This window comes from Camelus ferus, chromosome X (assembly GCF_009834535.1).
Source record: "Camelus ferus isolate YT-003-E chromosome X, BCGSAC_Cfer_1.0, whole genome shotgun sequence".
NCBI classification, from domain to species: domain Eukaryota; kingdom Metazoa; phylum Chordata; class Mammalia; order Artiodactyla; family Camelidae; genus Camelus; species Camelus ferus.
Window position 1 is genome coordinate 29,889,299 of NC_045732.1, and position 19,109 is coordinate 29,908,407.

Consider the following 19,109-nt stretch of genomic DNA (forward strand, 5'->3'; position numbering starts at 1 on the left):
GTACAGTAGTATGAATTATATCTACTCTCTGAACAATGCAACATGAGCAAAGGCGTCCAGAAGAGGTGGGCGAAGACAATGGACCTAATTCGAAAACCTTTCTAATACATCCTCACCAAAGACACTCATCAATGAGTTGTTCTAGCTTTCTGAATATTAAAATTCACCTATTATGTAAATGATAGGTAGGAAGCAAGAGCTTGGCAATAAAACTGAGTTTTCATTGTTTGTAACAATGGTCTCATTTGGTAAATAAAGGCCAAGTCCTCCCTTATGAAACAGGAAATACTAGCAACAACTGGAAGCACAGTAGAAAATCTCGTTTATAAAAATACCTATGCTTTCCAAGCACAGCAGCATACGCGTGGCTTTCTGTACTTTCAATGCATTCCAAGGGAACGTTAAATGATGACTAAATTCAACAATAACCTTTCTGAGGTTTTCCTTTCCCCTCTAGAGTTAAACATTTTCAGCCCAAGTCCCTCTTCAAGAATGTACTAACAAAATACGACAACAAATATATGTATGTGTATGCATGACTAGGACATTGTGCTGTACACCAGAAACTGACACATTGTAACTGACTGCATGTCAATAAAAAAAAAATGTACTAACAAATGTCCGGAACTAAAAGGTAAATAAGACTATCATGGTTTTAAGCGTCACAAGTCACGTTTGTAGCTGTTAAAAAATCTAGCCAAAGAACAGCCTTTCCTACAAAATTGTCATTTGTGATTTCTCTTCCCATCTTCTTTAAAAAATAATTGAGACTCAGCTTGTTGAAGATGGAATATATTGAAGACATTCATATTTAAACAATCCTGTGTAATTTTTAAAATGAACTTGAAAATTTAAAACAGTAGAAAAGCACTGCCTATTTAACTGGCAACAGCTACATATTTTAGTATTTGAGAAAAAAAAGTTAATTATTGCTATTGATTAACTTCTGATGAGCTCCTTAACGTTAGTGTTTTTCACCCCAGTTATAATCTTTCACAGTATCTTTTTTTTAAGGGCAGCTAAAATAACTCTGTTAAAATTTTAGAATTCCTATTTTATCTGTCACCCTACCTCCTTTTTCTTTCTGCCAGCTGTTTGCAGACCTCCTGCCACCGCAGATTCAGGCTTCCCAATTTTTCTTGCAGAATACTGGCATCTGTTTTTGAGGACTGCTGAATTATTTCTTCCCCAGTTGCATTCAATACTCTGACAACAGTTTGCCGCTGCCCGATGCCATCCTGGAGTTCCTGTGAGATACCAAAAAGGCAAAACAAAAATGAAGCCCCATGTCCTTTTGTTTGAGAAAAGATTAAACAATGTGCTATCACATGCAGTTCTACTGGAAGAGAAAGAAATAAAAAACATCCATGTGAAAGTTTCTCTATGAAACTGACATGCCTATATCCAAAGGATACAAGACAGAAAGACACCTTTTTATGTGTAAGTAAAAAAGCACCCTCTCAGTTCAGCTCCAGTTTTTGTATTTGTAAAGCTTGTCAGCTACAGGATGTTATAATGTCCTACAAATCAATTAGTTGGAAACCTTCTCAAGAGCAAATTCGATTTCTTGTCCCCACAAGGATGTTCCATGTTTAATAGTCTATGAAGTGTTGTAAAATTTAAACGTGAAGAAAGTATTTAGATTTCTTTGGGACTGTTGATATGAGAGGTGAAAAAGAACATAGTTTAGCCAGTGTATTTTTGAAAAACCTCTAGAGATGTTTTTTAAAAATTCATTACTATGTTAGAAGCAAATAGATTCCAAATTCTGTTTCCATTTATGTAATTTGTATTATAAAACCACATTAAACTGACAATTAATTGCTTTCAGGGGCAGCCCATCAAGAAATCCCTAAGGTACAGTGATAAATTTAAAAATAATCTATAGCCACCAGAACATTTTTATGAGTCATTGATGGTGTCAAGCTTAAATATCTTCTACTTTTTACCCTGGATGAAACTTTAAGGGTAGAGTGTCAGAAAAATAGTTCTATTCAAAAAGACTGTTACAACCAAATAGGCATAAAAACAAAAATGCTTTTTACTGTTAAATACAAATGGTACTCTACACTTTATTACAAAAGATAATCTAGAATTTGTGAAGCAATTAAAATAACACACTACTAAATCTGAAGTTTAGAAAATGAAATAATATAAGAACTTGAGATATCTATCATATTTAAATCTAAAAGACTCACAAATCCGTATGTATGGATGGGATAAAGTCAGTGCACAGAACACTTTCCTGATACGTGTGATTCTAGTCATCTGATACTCTTATCTTCCCCTGCCCCAATGCCAAGTACATAGCAAACTCCAGGACACACTTTCCAAATAAATGAAAGAGAGCATTTCTTCTGAGACTGGTCGAAGCTCCCTTAGACTCTCACTCCACATAAATTTCTTGGGTTTTTGTTTGTTTGTTTGTTTGTTTGTTTGTTTGTTTATTTACTACTTTCATGTATTATTTTGAATACTGAATGTTTGGTAGTATAACCTCAGCAGTTCAAAGACTCAACACATCAGCAAAAAGGTAACAGACCATTATTCTAGGGACACAGTACCTCACAGTGAATCTATGCAGTTACTGAGCTATTCATAAGCTTTCCTGACCATACTCTCTTAAATATGCATGAAATGTGCCCTAATAAAGATGTGACACTTCCTTGCAATTAGCTGACTTTGTTCCATTAGTTACATCTCCCTCTTTAGCACCCGTTCAGATTGGTGTTGCATGAGACAGTCATTGCTTAGTAACAGGTACACCCATTCATAACAAATTGTGTCTATATTCCCATTATACCATAAATTCCTTGAGGTCAGAGACTGTATCCTATCCCCAGCCATGCCCCTAATGCTTACTGCAACTTCTGGTGCATGAGAGGTTTCAAGTATCTGGTGAGTGAATACATGAATCTATGAATGCAAGAAGTGGGGAGGAGAGGAAGGAGGGGGGAGATCCCATCACTGCTATGGTATTATTAGTATTAATGCTTATCACTGGACCTCCTAGAGATTTAAAGAGGTACAGTTTTCTAGGTTTTAGGCATGTATAATCCAGCTGAGAAGATCAGACGTATTTGTGAAGGATAGTTCATTATACTATATACAGTAGGATACAGAAAGCAGGGTGCTCCCTAAGTTACAGATTCAAAGAGGGATTATCTCAGTGAAAGGATGAAGAGGAGAGCTCTCTGGGGGAATTTGGAATTTAAAGAATGAGTAGGTCTTAGGGACATGGAGGGTTGGGGGGTGAGGGAATGGCAGAAGGCAAGATCTATAGTGAGCAAATGTAATCTGATCAGGAATATACATTTGGGCTCTATGTCACTGTAAGACAGTGGGAGTTTAGGGAGAGGTGTGACTCTGTGTATATTGGGCCTGGGCAGAGAGGACTACACTTTGTATTAAGGAGTTTGCCATTCCTTGGAGGGCAACAGAAAATGACTTAAGTTCAGGAGTGTCAGAGCTAGAGCTGTGTTCCCAGGTAATTCTGAGGTAGAGTTTAGGCTAATGTTAAGGCAGGGACACAGGTAGAACAGCTAGGGATCGAGTCTGGGAGATAGGTATTGGGGTTAAAACTAGAGTTTTGATAATGTGACAGAAAAGAACGACTAGAGGTAACATGAACTGTTAAGGCAGAATCAACAGGCTTTGGGAACTAGCAGGACCACACAATCAAGAATGACTACTGAAATGGGGAAATCTTGGCCTGAAACACAGAAGTCAGGGAAGCAGTTGGAGGAGAAAGATGATGACTCAAATTCGTACCCCAGATGGTGTCCAATACCCACAACTGTTAGAAATACTTTCTAAAAATTCACAGAACACCTATTAGATGTGTGCTATAGTAGTGCATCTCTAACGTGCACAAGAATCTTCTGGAAATCTCGTCAAACTGCTGATCATGATTCAGTGGGTCTGTAGAGGACCAGAATTTCTCTACCTCCAACAGGCTTCAGGGGGACGCTGATATCCTTGGTCCGGGAACAATACACTGAGAAATAGGATGACAGAGTAAATGCTTTCTGAATCTTTGTTAAGTAACCAAAGAATTTTTGTTGCTGGTTTATAATGCTATAAACTAAAGGTGCTTCAGAATTTTGACCTCAGCCCCTTTGCTTTGTATTTTTGATCTCGGGCCTTCTACTTCATGGCTGATGGTTACAGTGACTTTTACAACCCAATTGTAGAATCAACAAAGGTTTTATTATAAGAGATGGGACTGAGTAGCTAAGAATGAAGCAGTAATTTAAAATTGTTAGATCTAAATCTCATTTATATAGAGTCCCAAATCAGGGCCTCCAGATTTTTTAATTTTGTGAAAGAAGAGCTCACTAAATAGTCTACTGCAATTGTGTGAAAAGATTTTGTAATCAGGAGAATTATTTATAATGTATGATCTACTTGGGGAGAGTTTTCCAAAATAAAGCATTAAGACAGCAAAATGATGGATCAAAATAGGAAGTAATAACTTCTACATGCTGTTTTACAGTTAGCCTCTAAGCCCAAAGATAAAATTTGATTTACAAGATTAAATGGAAAACATCAACTTTATTCACTTAGTGAAAAACATATTAATTTTAATTCTATAGCTTCTAACTAAGTACAAAATTATTCATTCTTAGTGAAATTTTCAAGCTTTGATATCACATTAATGTTCTGTAGTCATAGGCATCCTTATCTATATCTTTGGCAATTAACATCTAGTCTTAGTTTTAGACAGAAAAAAATCATAATTAAATTTACTGGATTATTCACTATGGTTAGATATCTTGTGTTTTGATTCTAATATTAAAGCATCATTCTTAATAAGGACTGCATCTTAAGACACCCCTAGAAAACTTTTTAAAAATAGAAAAGCCCAGAATTCTACCATCAGCCAACTGAGTCAGAATCTCTGGGTGTAAGGGAACAAAGGTGTACAAATAGATACACTATAAAAGAAAGGATAGGCAGGAATTACATAGAGCAGACAAATGAGCAGGAGGGACATATTTCAGAGTTACTGAATTCTTCTCAACTTCCTATATGCTTTTTACATTGAGAAATGTTCCTAAATTATAGAAAATAAGACACATATCTAACTCCTTCAAGTCTGGTCAAATTGGGGAAAGAGAAGAGGAATTACAAGCAAGCAAGGAATGACTGCATTTTTATATAGCAAAAAATCTAAGACAAAGAAACTAGTACATTTTATATGAAAATATTGCATAAATTTAAAAAAGTGTATTTGCAAAAATTTCCTAAACTGTATGAAAACACAATAAATGGAAAATAAAATGTGACAAATGAAGACAAAGAATAAGCTAAGAAGCAGTTATGGGAAATTGTACAATGACAAATTGGATAAGCTATGTAGGAGATAAAGAATTGGCAAAGTATCACAAACTGGGCAGAATAGGAAAATAGAAGAGCTAAAAAGTGATTGGGAAAAAAGATGAAGACTGAGGGAAACAGAAGCGAAAAAAAGAAAAAACAAACCTTCAGTGAACAAGTAGGTTTGTCAAAAATCCAATCTTGTGATTTCTTATAATTTTGTTAACGTTTTATTTTGAGACAGAGTCATCATTGGCTCAGTTTACTCACTGGTCAAGTGAGAATATGTAATAATATGAAGCCTCTAGAGACTTGTGAAACTGCCAGGTAGAAGTTTATGGTGTAATTTCATAAAAATCTGATGCATTATCATTTCCCTACTGCTTTACTCTTTCTGTCCTGCTTAAGGTCACTGCCATTGTTCCTCTCTGTCCCTAGAATTCAAGTAAGAGTATGAAAAAATGTTTCTGGTCCTTTTCTCAAATATAAATTAGACAAATTTGCCTCTCATGTTAATTCTTAGACTATATAGTCACAACTACCCTCAGAGGTTTTAACATGTCCAGAAATTATCTTTCAACTCTTATCAGATGATGAATGTTTGTAATGAAGCAACACAAATGGGCAAATAAATACTCAAGGAAAATAGCAGGCTCAGCAACAGGACACGTTCAACCTAGCTCAGTCCTGCGAGAGCATCTCATGAGGATAGTCACAGGGATTTAAAGATGGCTAAAATTTGAGAAATCCAGCAGTTAAAGAGGTAGAGAGAGGCAAGAGTGAAAAAAAAAAATAGGAAGGATGGGAAAAAATGTGGAAAATGGCTTTTTCTTTCTTTTTTTTTTTTTTTTTTTTTTTTTGTAAAGAATGAAAGTGGCTGGAATCAGGAATCAAGGTTGAGAGCCCAGAATGAGATCAAGACTGATACCTACCTATTAACTACAAGTCCAAATACAAGGAAAAGTCTGAGGGGTCTCTAAGCCTTTGTATTCTGCTCTACTACTGCTCCCTATTTTCTTTTTTGTTTGCTTGTTTTTGGCTTTTTTTAAATAGACTTTATTCTTCTAGAGCAGTTTCAGGTTCACAGCAGAATTGAGCAGAAAATACAGAGTTCCCACATAGCCCTCCCCACCCATATGTACATACTCCCCTACCCTCAACATCCCTCATCAGTGTGGCATGTTTGGTACCATCGACAAACCAACATGGGCACATTATTATCAACCAAAGTCCATAGTTTACATTAGGGTTCACTCTTGATGTTGTACATTCTATGGGTTTTGACAAATGTGTCATGACATTTAGCCACCACTATAGTATCATACAGAATAATTTCATTGGCCTAAAAAAATCCCTTGTGCTCCATCTATTCATTCCTCCCTCCCTCCCTCTCCCCAAACCCCTGGAAACCACGATCTTTTTATTGTTTCTGTAGCAGTGCCTTTTCCAGAATGGCATTTGGTTGGAATCGTACAGTTTGTAGCCTTTTCTGACTGGCTTCTTTCATTTAGTAACATGTCTTTTAAGTTTCTTCCATATCTTTAATGGCTTGATAGCTCATTTTTTTTCACTGCACAAATATTTTTTAATTTTACCTATACGTACTATTCATTGTTTCTAAGAACATTTAGAATTTTAGCTTTTTAACGTACATAGTTATCAAAGGACTAAAGCCAACCACAAAATAAGAATTAATTCATAAAGATACATACACCTTGCTATTAACAGCAACATTATTTATAATTGCCAAGATATGGAAGCATTCTAAGTGCACATCAATAGTTGAATAATGAAGATGCAGCATATATATATATATATTATATATACATAATATATATATATGTAATCAAATACAACTCACCCATAAGAAAGAAGGATACTTTGCCATTTGAGGCCCTTCATTCACTTTTTTTCACTTCAAAAACCAGAATTTTATAACCAGCATAAACATTTCCATTACATCAAAAACAACAAAATACCTAGAAATAAACCTAACCAAGGTTACTTATACTCCAAAAGCCAAAATGACACAAAGAAATGGAAAGATTTCTTGTGCTCTTGGATTGGAAGAATCAACACTATCAAAATGGTCACTCCTACCCAAAGCAATCCACATATCCAACACAAGCCCCATCAAAATACTCTCGACATTCCTCACAGAACTAGAACACAATTCCAAAATGTATAAGGAACCACAAAAGACCCCAAACAGCCAAACCAATCTTTGTAGGTCTTTTTTTTTTCTCTTTCTTCTTTTTATTCTCTTTTCTTATGGTTTAATGACTAGAGGACGTCCTTTAACATTAGTTGTAAAGCTGGTTTGGTGGTGCTGAATTCTTTTAGCTTTTGTTTATCTGTGAAGCTTTTGATTTCTCCATCAAGTCTGAATGAGACCCTCGCTAGATAGAGTATTCTTGGTTGTAAGTTTCCCCCTTGCATCACTTTAAATATATTGCGCCAGTCCCTTCTGGACTGTAGAGTTTCTGCTGAAAAATCAGCTGATAATCTTATGGGAGTTCCCTTGTATGTTATTCATTGCTTTTCTCTTGTTAATTTTAATATTTTCTCCTTATCCTTAATTGCTGTCAATTTGATAACTATGTGCCTTGGTGTGTTCCTCTTTGGTTGATCCTGTGTGGTACTCTCTGTGCTTCCTGGACTTGGGTGACTGTTCCTTTCCCAAGTTGGGGAAGGTTTCAGTGATTATCTCTCCAAAATTTTTCTCAGGTCCTCTCGTCTTTCTGGGACCCCTATAATGTGAATATTAGAGCATTTCATGTTGTCCCAGAGTTCTGTTATACTATCCTCATTCCTTTTTATTCTTTTTATTCTTTTTTGTCTTTTCTGTTCTGAAGTAGTGATTTCCACTAATCTGTCTGTTAGCTCACTGATCTGTTCTTCTCCCTCATAAAGTCTGTTCTTGGTTCCTTCTAGTGTGTTACTCATTTCAGTGATTTTGTTCTTCAACTCTGTTTCGGTTTTTTATTTTTTAATATTTTCCAACTCTTGCTAAAGACTTCCCTCTGTGCATCTATACTCTTGAGTGCTCTGAACATCTTCACCATCATTACTTTAAACTCTTTTTCAGATAAATTACCTATCTCCTCATCACTTATTTCTTCTTCTGGGATTTTATCTTGTGCCTTGGCCTGGAAGATATTCCATTGCTGTCTCATACTGTCTATCTTTCTATGTGCTTGTGGATTCCTTCCACAGGCTTTGGGATTATTGTTTTCTTATTTGACACTGCTCCCTATTTTCAACCTGAACTCCAACTCCAAGTAAAAGTGAATGGCTTTCTACTTCCTCAACTGAAGTAAGTGTTGCAGGTCAAACTCATTACTCATCTGTAATGCTCAGCTAAGTGTTCCCTCTTCTTTTGGGCCCTTTAAGAGCCCAGAGAGAGCTAAGTGCCTGTCTTTTGTATAGGTATTTATAAAATATTTGTATTTAGTGTCATTCATTGGTAGCATTTATTCTGTATTAGACTTTGCAGCTGAGTATTAAGTAATATTGAAGGAGTTTTTTTTCTTCTTTTGACCATAAAATGTCTCCAAATTTGAACTGTATCTCAAATTCAACTTTTATGTAAGGACCAACAGATCTTTTATTTGGGATTTGCCAACTAAATCAAATCAAAGAGGAGCAGCTATCATAAATGATCAGTCAAAAATAAAATGCACCTTTTTAGCCTATTATTTCTCTTAGTCTCATTTGTTTTGCCTTTCAGTAAACATTCATTGTGTCACACTAATAATAATGTTGAAACCACATGAATGTTTTTGTTAGTTTGCTACAGGAATTGAAGGCAGGAGGGGGCCTTGTTAGATTTCATGTAGTACTCTTTTTCCTGTGTGGTGTAATAGTAGATATGTTCGTTGGTATAATTCCCCATCTGCTCCTGATAATGGTTGCTATAAAAGAATAATGAGAAGTACCCTTAAAACTAGAATTAGACTGTTCCTTTTCCAAAGCAAACACCCTGCCAATGAACTAAAGGAAAATTATGTACAGTAGCAATTTATTTTAATGAGACATTTACCTAATATCAAATCACAATGAAATTTCCTTCGTATGTGTTTATCTTATCCACATCAGTGATATATACATTTATTATTATCACTGCTGTTAATGTGCATACCAAATGAATTCGTCAAAAAGTGCTTTAAGTACTACATGCTTTATGAGAATATCTCGGGCTTTTTTTTTCTTTCTTCCCCAAGAAATAATGTCCTGGTAGAACAAACCCCCAAAATATGTATTTCTCAATTTCGAGCAAATTTCAACGGGGAGAAAAAAAGGATGTATGTTAAACCTCTGCCTCTGGGGATCTGAAACTGAAGGCTACAAGTTATATCTGTCCTCAGACGTGTTTTGCCATTAGAACTTTAATAATTCGAATGCCTTTAGGTGGAGCCTACATGCATTCTACTGCCCTCTGAAGGCATCTGAATTAGTGGTCCTTGCTTGAAAGAAAGCTGTTGTTATAAAGCACACAACTTTGCAAAGTTAATAGGTTTTACTTTGCTAAAATCAATGCTAGGCCTCTCTAGGTTCACAGATTTATTCAATCCTTCTTGGCTTCTAAATCATTCATTACAACTTCAGGAGAACTACCTGGGAACATTCAAGAGCTGTTTTTCTTTCCAATTACTTAGATTTGTTAAGAAAACAAATTGACCTTTCTCTGATCAAAAGGAGGCTCTTGGCTAAGACCATGCTTGCTCTCTTATTAAGCGATACTGACAACAGAACACATGACTTCAGGTGTAAAATTCTTTCTACATAATTACTAGGATTGTTTTAAAAACGTGAGATATTTCCTTATGGAACATATTGCACACAATAAAAAACTGGCTCTTAAGGCATAATATTAGAAAGGAGACACAGATCATTTTCAAATTATTTGTTCTTCTTCTAGAGGTCTTATCAGTTTGGAGCCATACACTTATTTATTTAAAAGCCATCTGGTAGGTAAAAAAGATCCAGTGAGTGTATGGAAAAAGCAACAATACTGTTTTTTAAAAGCAAGATGATGTGGAAATGGAATTGATGAAGGACTAGAAATGTTTGATTTAATCTCACTGGCTCTGAAAAGTTGTAGTTCCTGTTCGTACTTGCCATGCTTATCAAATATTTTTCACTAATTCAGTCATTCACTGATTACACAACTATTTATTGAGCACCTCCTATCAGCCAGGCACTATGCAAGGTGTTGTTTACCACTGGCTGCAGAAGGAATGGACTGGAGTAGCTCTGGAGTAGAAGTAGAGAGACCAAGCAGGCAATATTGCTGTAGTTAAGATGAGGGAAAACAGTAGTGTGGACTGGGGATGCAGTAGCAGAAATAGAGAAAGGTGGGTGAAACTAAGTGATATCTCAGAGGTAAACACACTGGATTTAGTCATTCACTGGAGATGTGAGTGAAGGAAAACATATCAACTGGGCAGTTGGAGAGACCGGACTGAACCTCGGAGGAAAAATTATGATGGAAAATATAACTGAGATCATTCTTGGCAGAGCTAAGTCTAAGATTTGTGATGTGGGTTGGTCTCTGAACGTGGGTAGTTTCTCCATTTTCATTGGAAGCACTGTGGGTAACTTCAGAGGTAGCATTCATAATCCAAACATATTTTGGGGCTCCCTGAATATTTGCATGTCAGTTGCTACATAAGAAAGTAAGAGGAGTAATGTCATGACTGACCTTTGCTGTATCTCTAGACTGAAACATTATTCTTTTCATTTGCTAGCAAAGACAGAAATCTCATGATATGCATAATGTACAAAATTGAGAGGTAGTACAATTTTCCATTTGAAAAAGAACTGATTATTGCTCTCACAAAGCTGCTTGTATCTACTCACCCTATCGTTTATCCACTCACTGCTAAAAATCATTAGACAAAGATGACTTTAAAATATATTCATGTTAATCTTTGAGAGATCAAGAATTACACTTGTCCATTAACAAACTCATTTTGTGCACTCATAGGAATTCTATGTGTTTTAACTATGACAATTTCTAAATGGATATTTAATATAGGTAAATTTGTCAATGCAGGTAAATATTCTCTTCAATATGATTCACTCCAATGAATAGGTAACTATTTTGTATTTGATGCCTTTACAATGATAAGTAAGCTTGTATTTTCCTTTCAATACTCAATCTCCTGGAGGAGAGCTTAGCAAGCAAATGACTATATACAATGCTATATTATAATGCAGCTATGGAGATGCTATGCAAACATGAGCAATTACTTGTGTGATTGTGTATATGATTTTGTGTGTATATATATATATGTATGTGGATTTGGGGAGATGGTCAGGAAAAGAAGCACAGAGGTTATGGTAATTAAGATTATAAAAGCCTGAGGATACCAGACATAGTGCTAGGTACCACTAACCTTAATAATGGTTCAAGAAACATTCATTGATAAATTGAGCAGAAGACTAGGCGAGATACTCTAGGTACACTACTCTTGAATGGTTTCCAATCTGAGAAATGTTAAAGGTAAAATTCTGAAATATATACAACACCCTGGTATAGAAAAAAGGCATTAAAAATAATTGTGTTTTATCAAAGTCTCATCTCTTACCACAAAAAACAAGTTATCAAAGTAAGGTTTACTTTCTCTGACTCTTGAGAATGGAAACGCCCAGAAATAAGATAAAGAGGGATAAAAACAGATCTCTGTGTCTAACATCAATTAATTGATTCTAAGCATTTAGCTTACAGAACCCCCAAGACATCCACTAACAATCCACCTCTAAGCACATGTTGGGCATCACTAAGCCGTATATGTCCCTCTTGCCAAGTTACACAGGCATTAAACATCGGCTACCCTTTTTTTAAGCTTTCATTTCTGAGGTTAACTTTCTTATTTTCTAACTCATTATCTGTTGTATGCTAATGCTCCTCTCCTTCATGGAATTAGATGAGAAGGAGACATGATAAAAAAAATAATCATGTATCTCTTGTTGACTGAGACTATCCTCTAGAAATCAGACAAATTAGGCACAAGAATGAATTCTTTACAGTATTAGCATATTTGCACAGTGTCAACAACTTGTACCTTACTGAACTATATACCAATCAGAAAAACCTAAGAATAAAACAACCAGAGGACTTAAGGAATTCTTCTGTTCAAACTTCCAGAATTATCCATTTAAATTCCTAAAAGATCAGAGAGAATTATAAAAAGAGGTAAAAAACTATAGTGGTTTTGACTTCCTTATAAATCTAATTTGTGTAATGGAAAAGATTCAATTATCAAATGTTAATGTTTTCTAAATTTTTAATGTCTAGTGAAGTTTCCTTCTTAACCACTCCTTGGTATTTCAGCAATTTCCATTTGACTTAAACCTGGAAAACACATTCAAGCCAGCATTAACATCACTTTGTAACCAGTTAAATGACATCTGTATTCTCCCACTTACAAGGCTGAAAAATGCCAGTTCATCCCTATTTTATCCCTTTTTCCTTTCTTTTCCTTAATCCAAGTTCTACTGATCCTGTTATACCTCTTGCCCAGTTGATTCCATCATTGTGACTTCTCCCCATCCCTCCACCTCTGTTGTTGACCACTCTTCACCTACATTAGAAATAACTTCCTTCTCTTTTTCTTCACCCTTTCTCATACCAAAACATCATATATATTCTTTCCAGATTAATCTTCTTGATCGACAGTTGTAGAATCCTCAGTACCTGCTTAACGAAACCCAAATAGCTTAGGTAACACTCAGAACCTCATAGCATCCTGAGAGAAACCTTTCTAGGCTTCTCTAATTGACTCCCCAATTCTTCATCCATGGACAAATCACAGTGGTACCTTCGCCATCCCCCAGACCTTTTCCATTCTCTCTCCTCCATCACAAATGCCCTAAGTTCTACTTACGTAATCCTTTCATACCAGTCCACTAGACTATGGGCTCCATGAGGCAGGACTCATCATTTTTTTTTCTCATTCTAGTGCCTAGAAAAGTACCTGCTACATGGTAGTGCTCCAAACACATTTATTAAATGGATAAATGAAGACACACCCAAAAGACTATCACATTTATGAATACATTTTCAACTATAAGTTATCTATCTTGTAAATCCCTACTGTACATCGATTGTAGGATGTTTCTCAGTCTACATAAAATTAAACAGCCTTATTGTGGTTGCAAATTTATGAACTTTAGTGCAAGGAGAGTGTTTTCTTTATCTTTGAGTTGTCTACCATGTTAATCAGTAAAGTTTTGTTGGCTACATGACTAAGTGAACAGGCGTATTACATACGGTCAAAATAATAATTACACTGTATTTCTGTATTTTTAAATACCTAGTAGGCTTCGAACCAACAAATAAGTGCTGATGGTTCTAAAGAGATAATCTTCAGCAGCTGGTTAAAAAAATTAAAATGTTCACCACTTCATTTTAGTGACAAGGATGGCCAGGGAGCAATGCTTGTACAAAGGCAATGCACTGATGCCCAAGCAGTAACACTGCTTTACAACAGAGTCTTCAGAGAAAATAAAAAGAAAAGAAACCAAGTAGGAAAATGTTTCTGTCATTTCTGATTTCCAAGTTATATCAACGGCCTCAAAATAATATTACTCTCACCCAATAAGAAGAAAAGCCTATGATCTCTGTTCCTGAAAGGCCAGTGAAAACATCAAAGGATGTTCAATACTGTCAGTCATCAGAGGGATACAATGAAAACTGTAACAAGAGACCACTTCATGTCCCATAAATGGCAAATTTAAAAGCACTGTGAATATCAAATGTTGGTGAGGATGGAGAGCAAATGGAGTTCTCTACCGTCATTGGTGGGAGTATAAAACTGTACAACCACTTCAGAAAAGTGCTTTGCAGTATCTTATAAATTTAAACATTTGACCTAGCCATTCCACTCCTAGGTATTTACCCCAAAGAAACACTCACAAAAAGACCTGTACACAAACATTAATTGTGTCATTATACATAATATCCCCAAACTGAAAGCAGCCTGAATGTCCATCAATGGGAGAAAAGGCAACAATATCATGATACATTTATGCAATGGAATATTAACAAGCAATAAAAAAGCAATGAACTATTGATACACTCACAACATGAATGAATCTCAAGAGTAGTATGTTGATCAAAATAGTACATACTGCAAAATTCCACTTGTATGAATTCAAGACATGACAAAACAAATCTGTGACAGAAATTGGAACAACAGATGTTTATAATGGGTAGGGACTGACTGGAAGGTGGCATGCAGTGATGGGAATGTTCTTTTCATGGAGGTATTGCTTTTATGAGTATAGTCACTTGACAAAACTTAAAATGAATACAGTATCTATGTGTTTCCCAGGTTTTGGGACATCATTCTATACTTCCTTATTTACTTGCTAAAGTCATACAGAACAAGAAAGCATGGAAAATAATTACATGGCAGAATCTGAATATTATGTGAAGTATCTTAAGAGAACGAAGTGCTGAACTAAATTTAACAGGTTCAAATTTTATATAAGAATATACTTTTCCTCCCCTCCCATACAAATCTGTTTCACCTTTCGTAAAGTTTACTTCTATTAAGAAATAAGAACAAGAATATGAAAATGAATACACGTATGTATATGCATGACTAGGACATTGTGCTGTACGCCAGAAACTGACACATTGTAACTGACTATACTTCAATTAAAAAACAAAAGAAATAAGAACAATATCACTTTCAAGTACTTACGTCTCCTAGCTTAAACACTACCTTAGCCATGTTAACAGTGAAAATTTCTAACAAATTTAACTTCTTTCTCTCCTAATTCACAAAGCACATATCAATCTTTCTTATTCAGGAAAAGAACTAAGAAAGGCTGATTGCTAAACCTCAGTCCCTTGCAGACAGAATTTAAAAGAGTTCAGAAGACTAATCAGGTCATGTGAGGACAGGCTTAGTGAACCATCAGGGATGTTATACTATTTATTCTTTTATTCCTATACACGATTATCGATTTGGACAATGTGTATGAGTAGCCAAGTGGCATTCATCTTTTAGGAAACTGTGTGTGTGTGTGTATATATATATATATATATATATATATATATATATATATATATATATATATATATATATATATAGTGTTTATTAGATTAATAGAGGGTAAAAAGTGATCTCGTGATCTTAAGTTCTGCAAGAAAAAAAGGCTCAAGAAGGCTGTAAGTCTTTCAAGAATAAAATGTTGACAACCTAATAGCAAATAATCCCAAAGAGTCATTTAAAATATGTGTGGTGTTTAACAAGATGCATGCCACCACACAGGGGTGAATCTAAATGAGCTCAGACTCTAAAAGTGTATCAACATGATCTGTAATGAGGGACGCATAACCGAGGGCAAATATAAAAAGAACAGCATAGAATTGTACACAGTGCAGAAAAGTTGAGCCTGTTAATGAAACTTGTGACGATGTTAAAAACAACATTCAGGGCCTTTTCACTTCCATTTGGAGAAAGTAGAACCAGAAAGATGTAGGTTCACTGCTCAGGGCAAAAGGGGAAGGTTAGGGATAGGGATAACACAGAAAGCAGAAGCGCTCAGCTCCTCCGCTTGTCTGCTCTGTCAAGGAGAATGTTCATCAGACTGCAAAAGGTGTAACTGGGCAGGAGAGATGAAGCCCAAAATAGGTGAGGGAGTTTTAAGAGAGCACCTTGCTGCTCTAAATGAGCTAAAATCTCTGGACCCACACCAATTATATTCCAGGGAAATGAGAGAACTTGAACAATATGGTCCTACCCTGCTGTCAGTAGTCTTTGAGGAAGTATGTTAACGCTGGAGGTGGGCAAATGTCATCCTGATTTTCAAAAATGGGAAGTCAGTGCAACTGGTTTCCACCTATTCCTGCTAAAGAGCACTTCTGGATGAATGAAAATGGAACAAACAAACACCTGTTAACAAAGATAATGGGAGGCAGCTGATATGGGTTTGTATGACAACCTGTTCTTGTGGTGGACATGTGTGCCTGTATTTGTGGTTTAATGTCTTTTCAGTATGAAACTTGATTTCACATTGCTAAGCAACTTAATTTCTTTCTTCAGTTAATAAAATTGTCCACAGTTGCTAAAATCAAGTAACTCTTTAAGACTTCATAGCGCTCTACAAAGAGCAGCGCAATGTCCAATTGCCTACCACCTGAACCAATGTGAGGGCCTCTGGCTAGTAATGAACAGAGACAGTGATCGGGGTATGAACTACTTTGTGTATCTGACATGGCCAAAATACGTTTTCGTTACACAAGAACAGTGTAAGAAGTAAGATGTAGGGGTGTTGAACAATCTACATAGGAGGGAGATTTATGAAAAGAGAAGTGTGTTTGAATTAGCCTACATGAACATTCAGAAAAATGTTGAATAGTCATCTCTGGAAAATGAGATTAATGATATTTTTTGTTACTCTTTGTTTTACTTCATCATTTTGAAAGCATTTTTACAATGAAAATGTATACTTTTTAATCAGAAAAAAAGGCCACATTCATTTGGGAAATAAATTATTATAATCTCAAACAAGGTTATTTTATCTGGATTTTATTTTTACCTAAGACTGAAAGAATACACAAAATAGCCTTTCCCAATGCTATAATTTTAATTATTCAAATGCAGTATTTTAAAATAAGGTTACCTCATTTTATCTACTAAAACAGCAGCACATGTAAATATAATTCACTACATTATTTGCTCAAGTAGATACTATTCAATTTACGCAGATATACAGCCATGTAGAGTGGACAAAATACATCCAAAATTGTAAAGGATAATAATTCATCACATCTCCAGTAATATTATTAAGCTCTTCTAATATCATCATCATTTCATAGCTTTCTTTACTGTTATTTTCCTACATATTAGTTTAACATAAATCAATATTTACTATGAAAATATCAAGGGAAAATGGTTTTTACAAGTTCCATAGGTCCAGTTTATTTGATGGCCTGTAAGTATGCTGCTTTTTATAAAAACTGAGACAAATATTCAAGTGAGGACAACTTAGAATTATTATGGCAAATGTTTTTTAGGAAAAAAAGCTGGAAACAGCTCTAATTTCATTTTGACATTCAAAACAAAGGGCTAATAAGGACTGTTATGATTGGGAGGCATTTCCTCAAACTCCTGCTCTACGTCATGCTTTTTCCATATTTATGTTCCTTTTCCTTATTCTTGGCCTTAATAGAACACATTACTGTGTATCTCCCTTGGTTCCATTGTTTTCTATTAATATTTCATTTTATAGTTTGAAGGCTTGTTATACACTGTTTCAAATCCTCTGTGGATTGAAGAAGGGTATAAATCAATAAAATCTAAAACTCAATTTGCTCCTTTAAATAAGCACTTCAGATGTTTAATCAGTAAAGGCAAACAAATAAAGTTAGCTTTCTACTCTACATTTAAAGCAGTATCACATCCTCAACATAAAAAGAAAGTTGTAAAAAAGAAAATAAAAAGGGAAAAGGCTCAACCTGAGACATTTACAATACATTTCAGATTTAGCAACAACGTATTTACCTATTCATCACTCCTGGTATGGCCCTTTGTTCAAACCAGGAACGGCATTCATCATGTAGAAAATTTGTGTCAAACAGGCAAAGATACTATGAATATGATGCTAAAAGAATGATTACAATTATCTTATAGAGGTAATACATTAGTCTTACATACTTATGAAGTGCTGTCAGATGATTATTTCATTTGAGACCCTCACAAATGCATGAGGTAAGCAAAAAAAAATCATGTTACTATCCCCACATTAAAGATGAGGAATTGGAGGTGATGGACATGTTTATGGCATAGATTGTGGTGATAGTTTCACAGATGCATACTTATCTCTAGTATCATCAAGTATATATATTAATATGTACAACTTTACAAATATCAATCATACTTCAACCTAGTGGTTTAAGAAAAAAAAAAAAAAAGGTGAGGAATTGGGAGCCTGAATGATTTATCTATGTTGTCCTGCAGGTGTCAGACCCAGGACCAGGCTCTAGACCATAATCACATTTCAGTGAGATTCTCCCTACTCAGTGTTGCCACTTTTCTGGCTTAATTACTTAGATATTACAGAGACATGCAGACACATGAAAAGTAGAAAATTCACAAAACTGGGCAAATTACATACACGTTTAAATTATGAAAATAATAAACCAAGTGTTTCATCATTATAGCTCTTTTGCTTGGGAGAAAAAGCTTATTTGATACTGATTTTCCTATTAAAAGACTACACTACTTTGTCTTTCTTTTTGATAGTGTTTGCATATTTAATTAAATGTGATAATTATGTCAAAAAATGAAGACCAAAATAATGAGAAATATCTACCCAGAATATGTTTGATGATGATTTAGAGAGGACCACAGCATTCCTAGATTGGATTACATGTTTTTGTAAAGCCGCTGTATTAGAATGTCATGCTGACATGATTCCTGATAATGTATTTAATGGTTAAAATATGCATAGTGAACATTTGTGTAGAGTTCATTGCATCTAATTTTCTATCTCCTTTGAAATCAGAAGGTGAATGATGCAATTGTGGTTATTTTTGCTGTTAAACTTAATGAAAATTCTGTCCACTATCTATCAAATGGATCTTTTCTTTTTTCTGTTATCCAAACAAATATGCTCAAAAGTAATTTATTTTTATTGAAAAGTCCTGTATTGACATGATGAAAAAACACAAACAAGGCTCTAATTTCTTTCAGATGCATTTCCTGGCAAGATACACACTGGAGGGTAGGGGAAGCTTTATACTTACATTTATATTATTGACGATATAT

The 19,109-nt window shown here is 35.1% G+C and overlaps 1 protein-coding gene across 2 annotated transcripts in view; it reads right to left on the reverse strand.

Annotated features, from left to right (window-relative positions):
• The window catches only part of LOC102523807 (dystrophin), a 647,651-nt gene that overhangs the window by 186,118 nt on the left and 442,424 nt on the right, over positions 1-19,109 (reverse strand). For both annotated transcript variants that reach the window (XM_032475797.1, XM_032475796.1), the window contains exon 32: positions 1,072-1,247. In XM_032475797.1, coding sequence (XP_032331688.1) covers positions 1,072-1,247 — 176 coding nt within the window. The remainder of the gene's footprint in view (positions 1-1,071; positions 1,248-19,109) is intronic.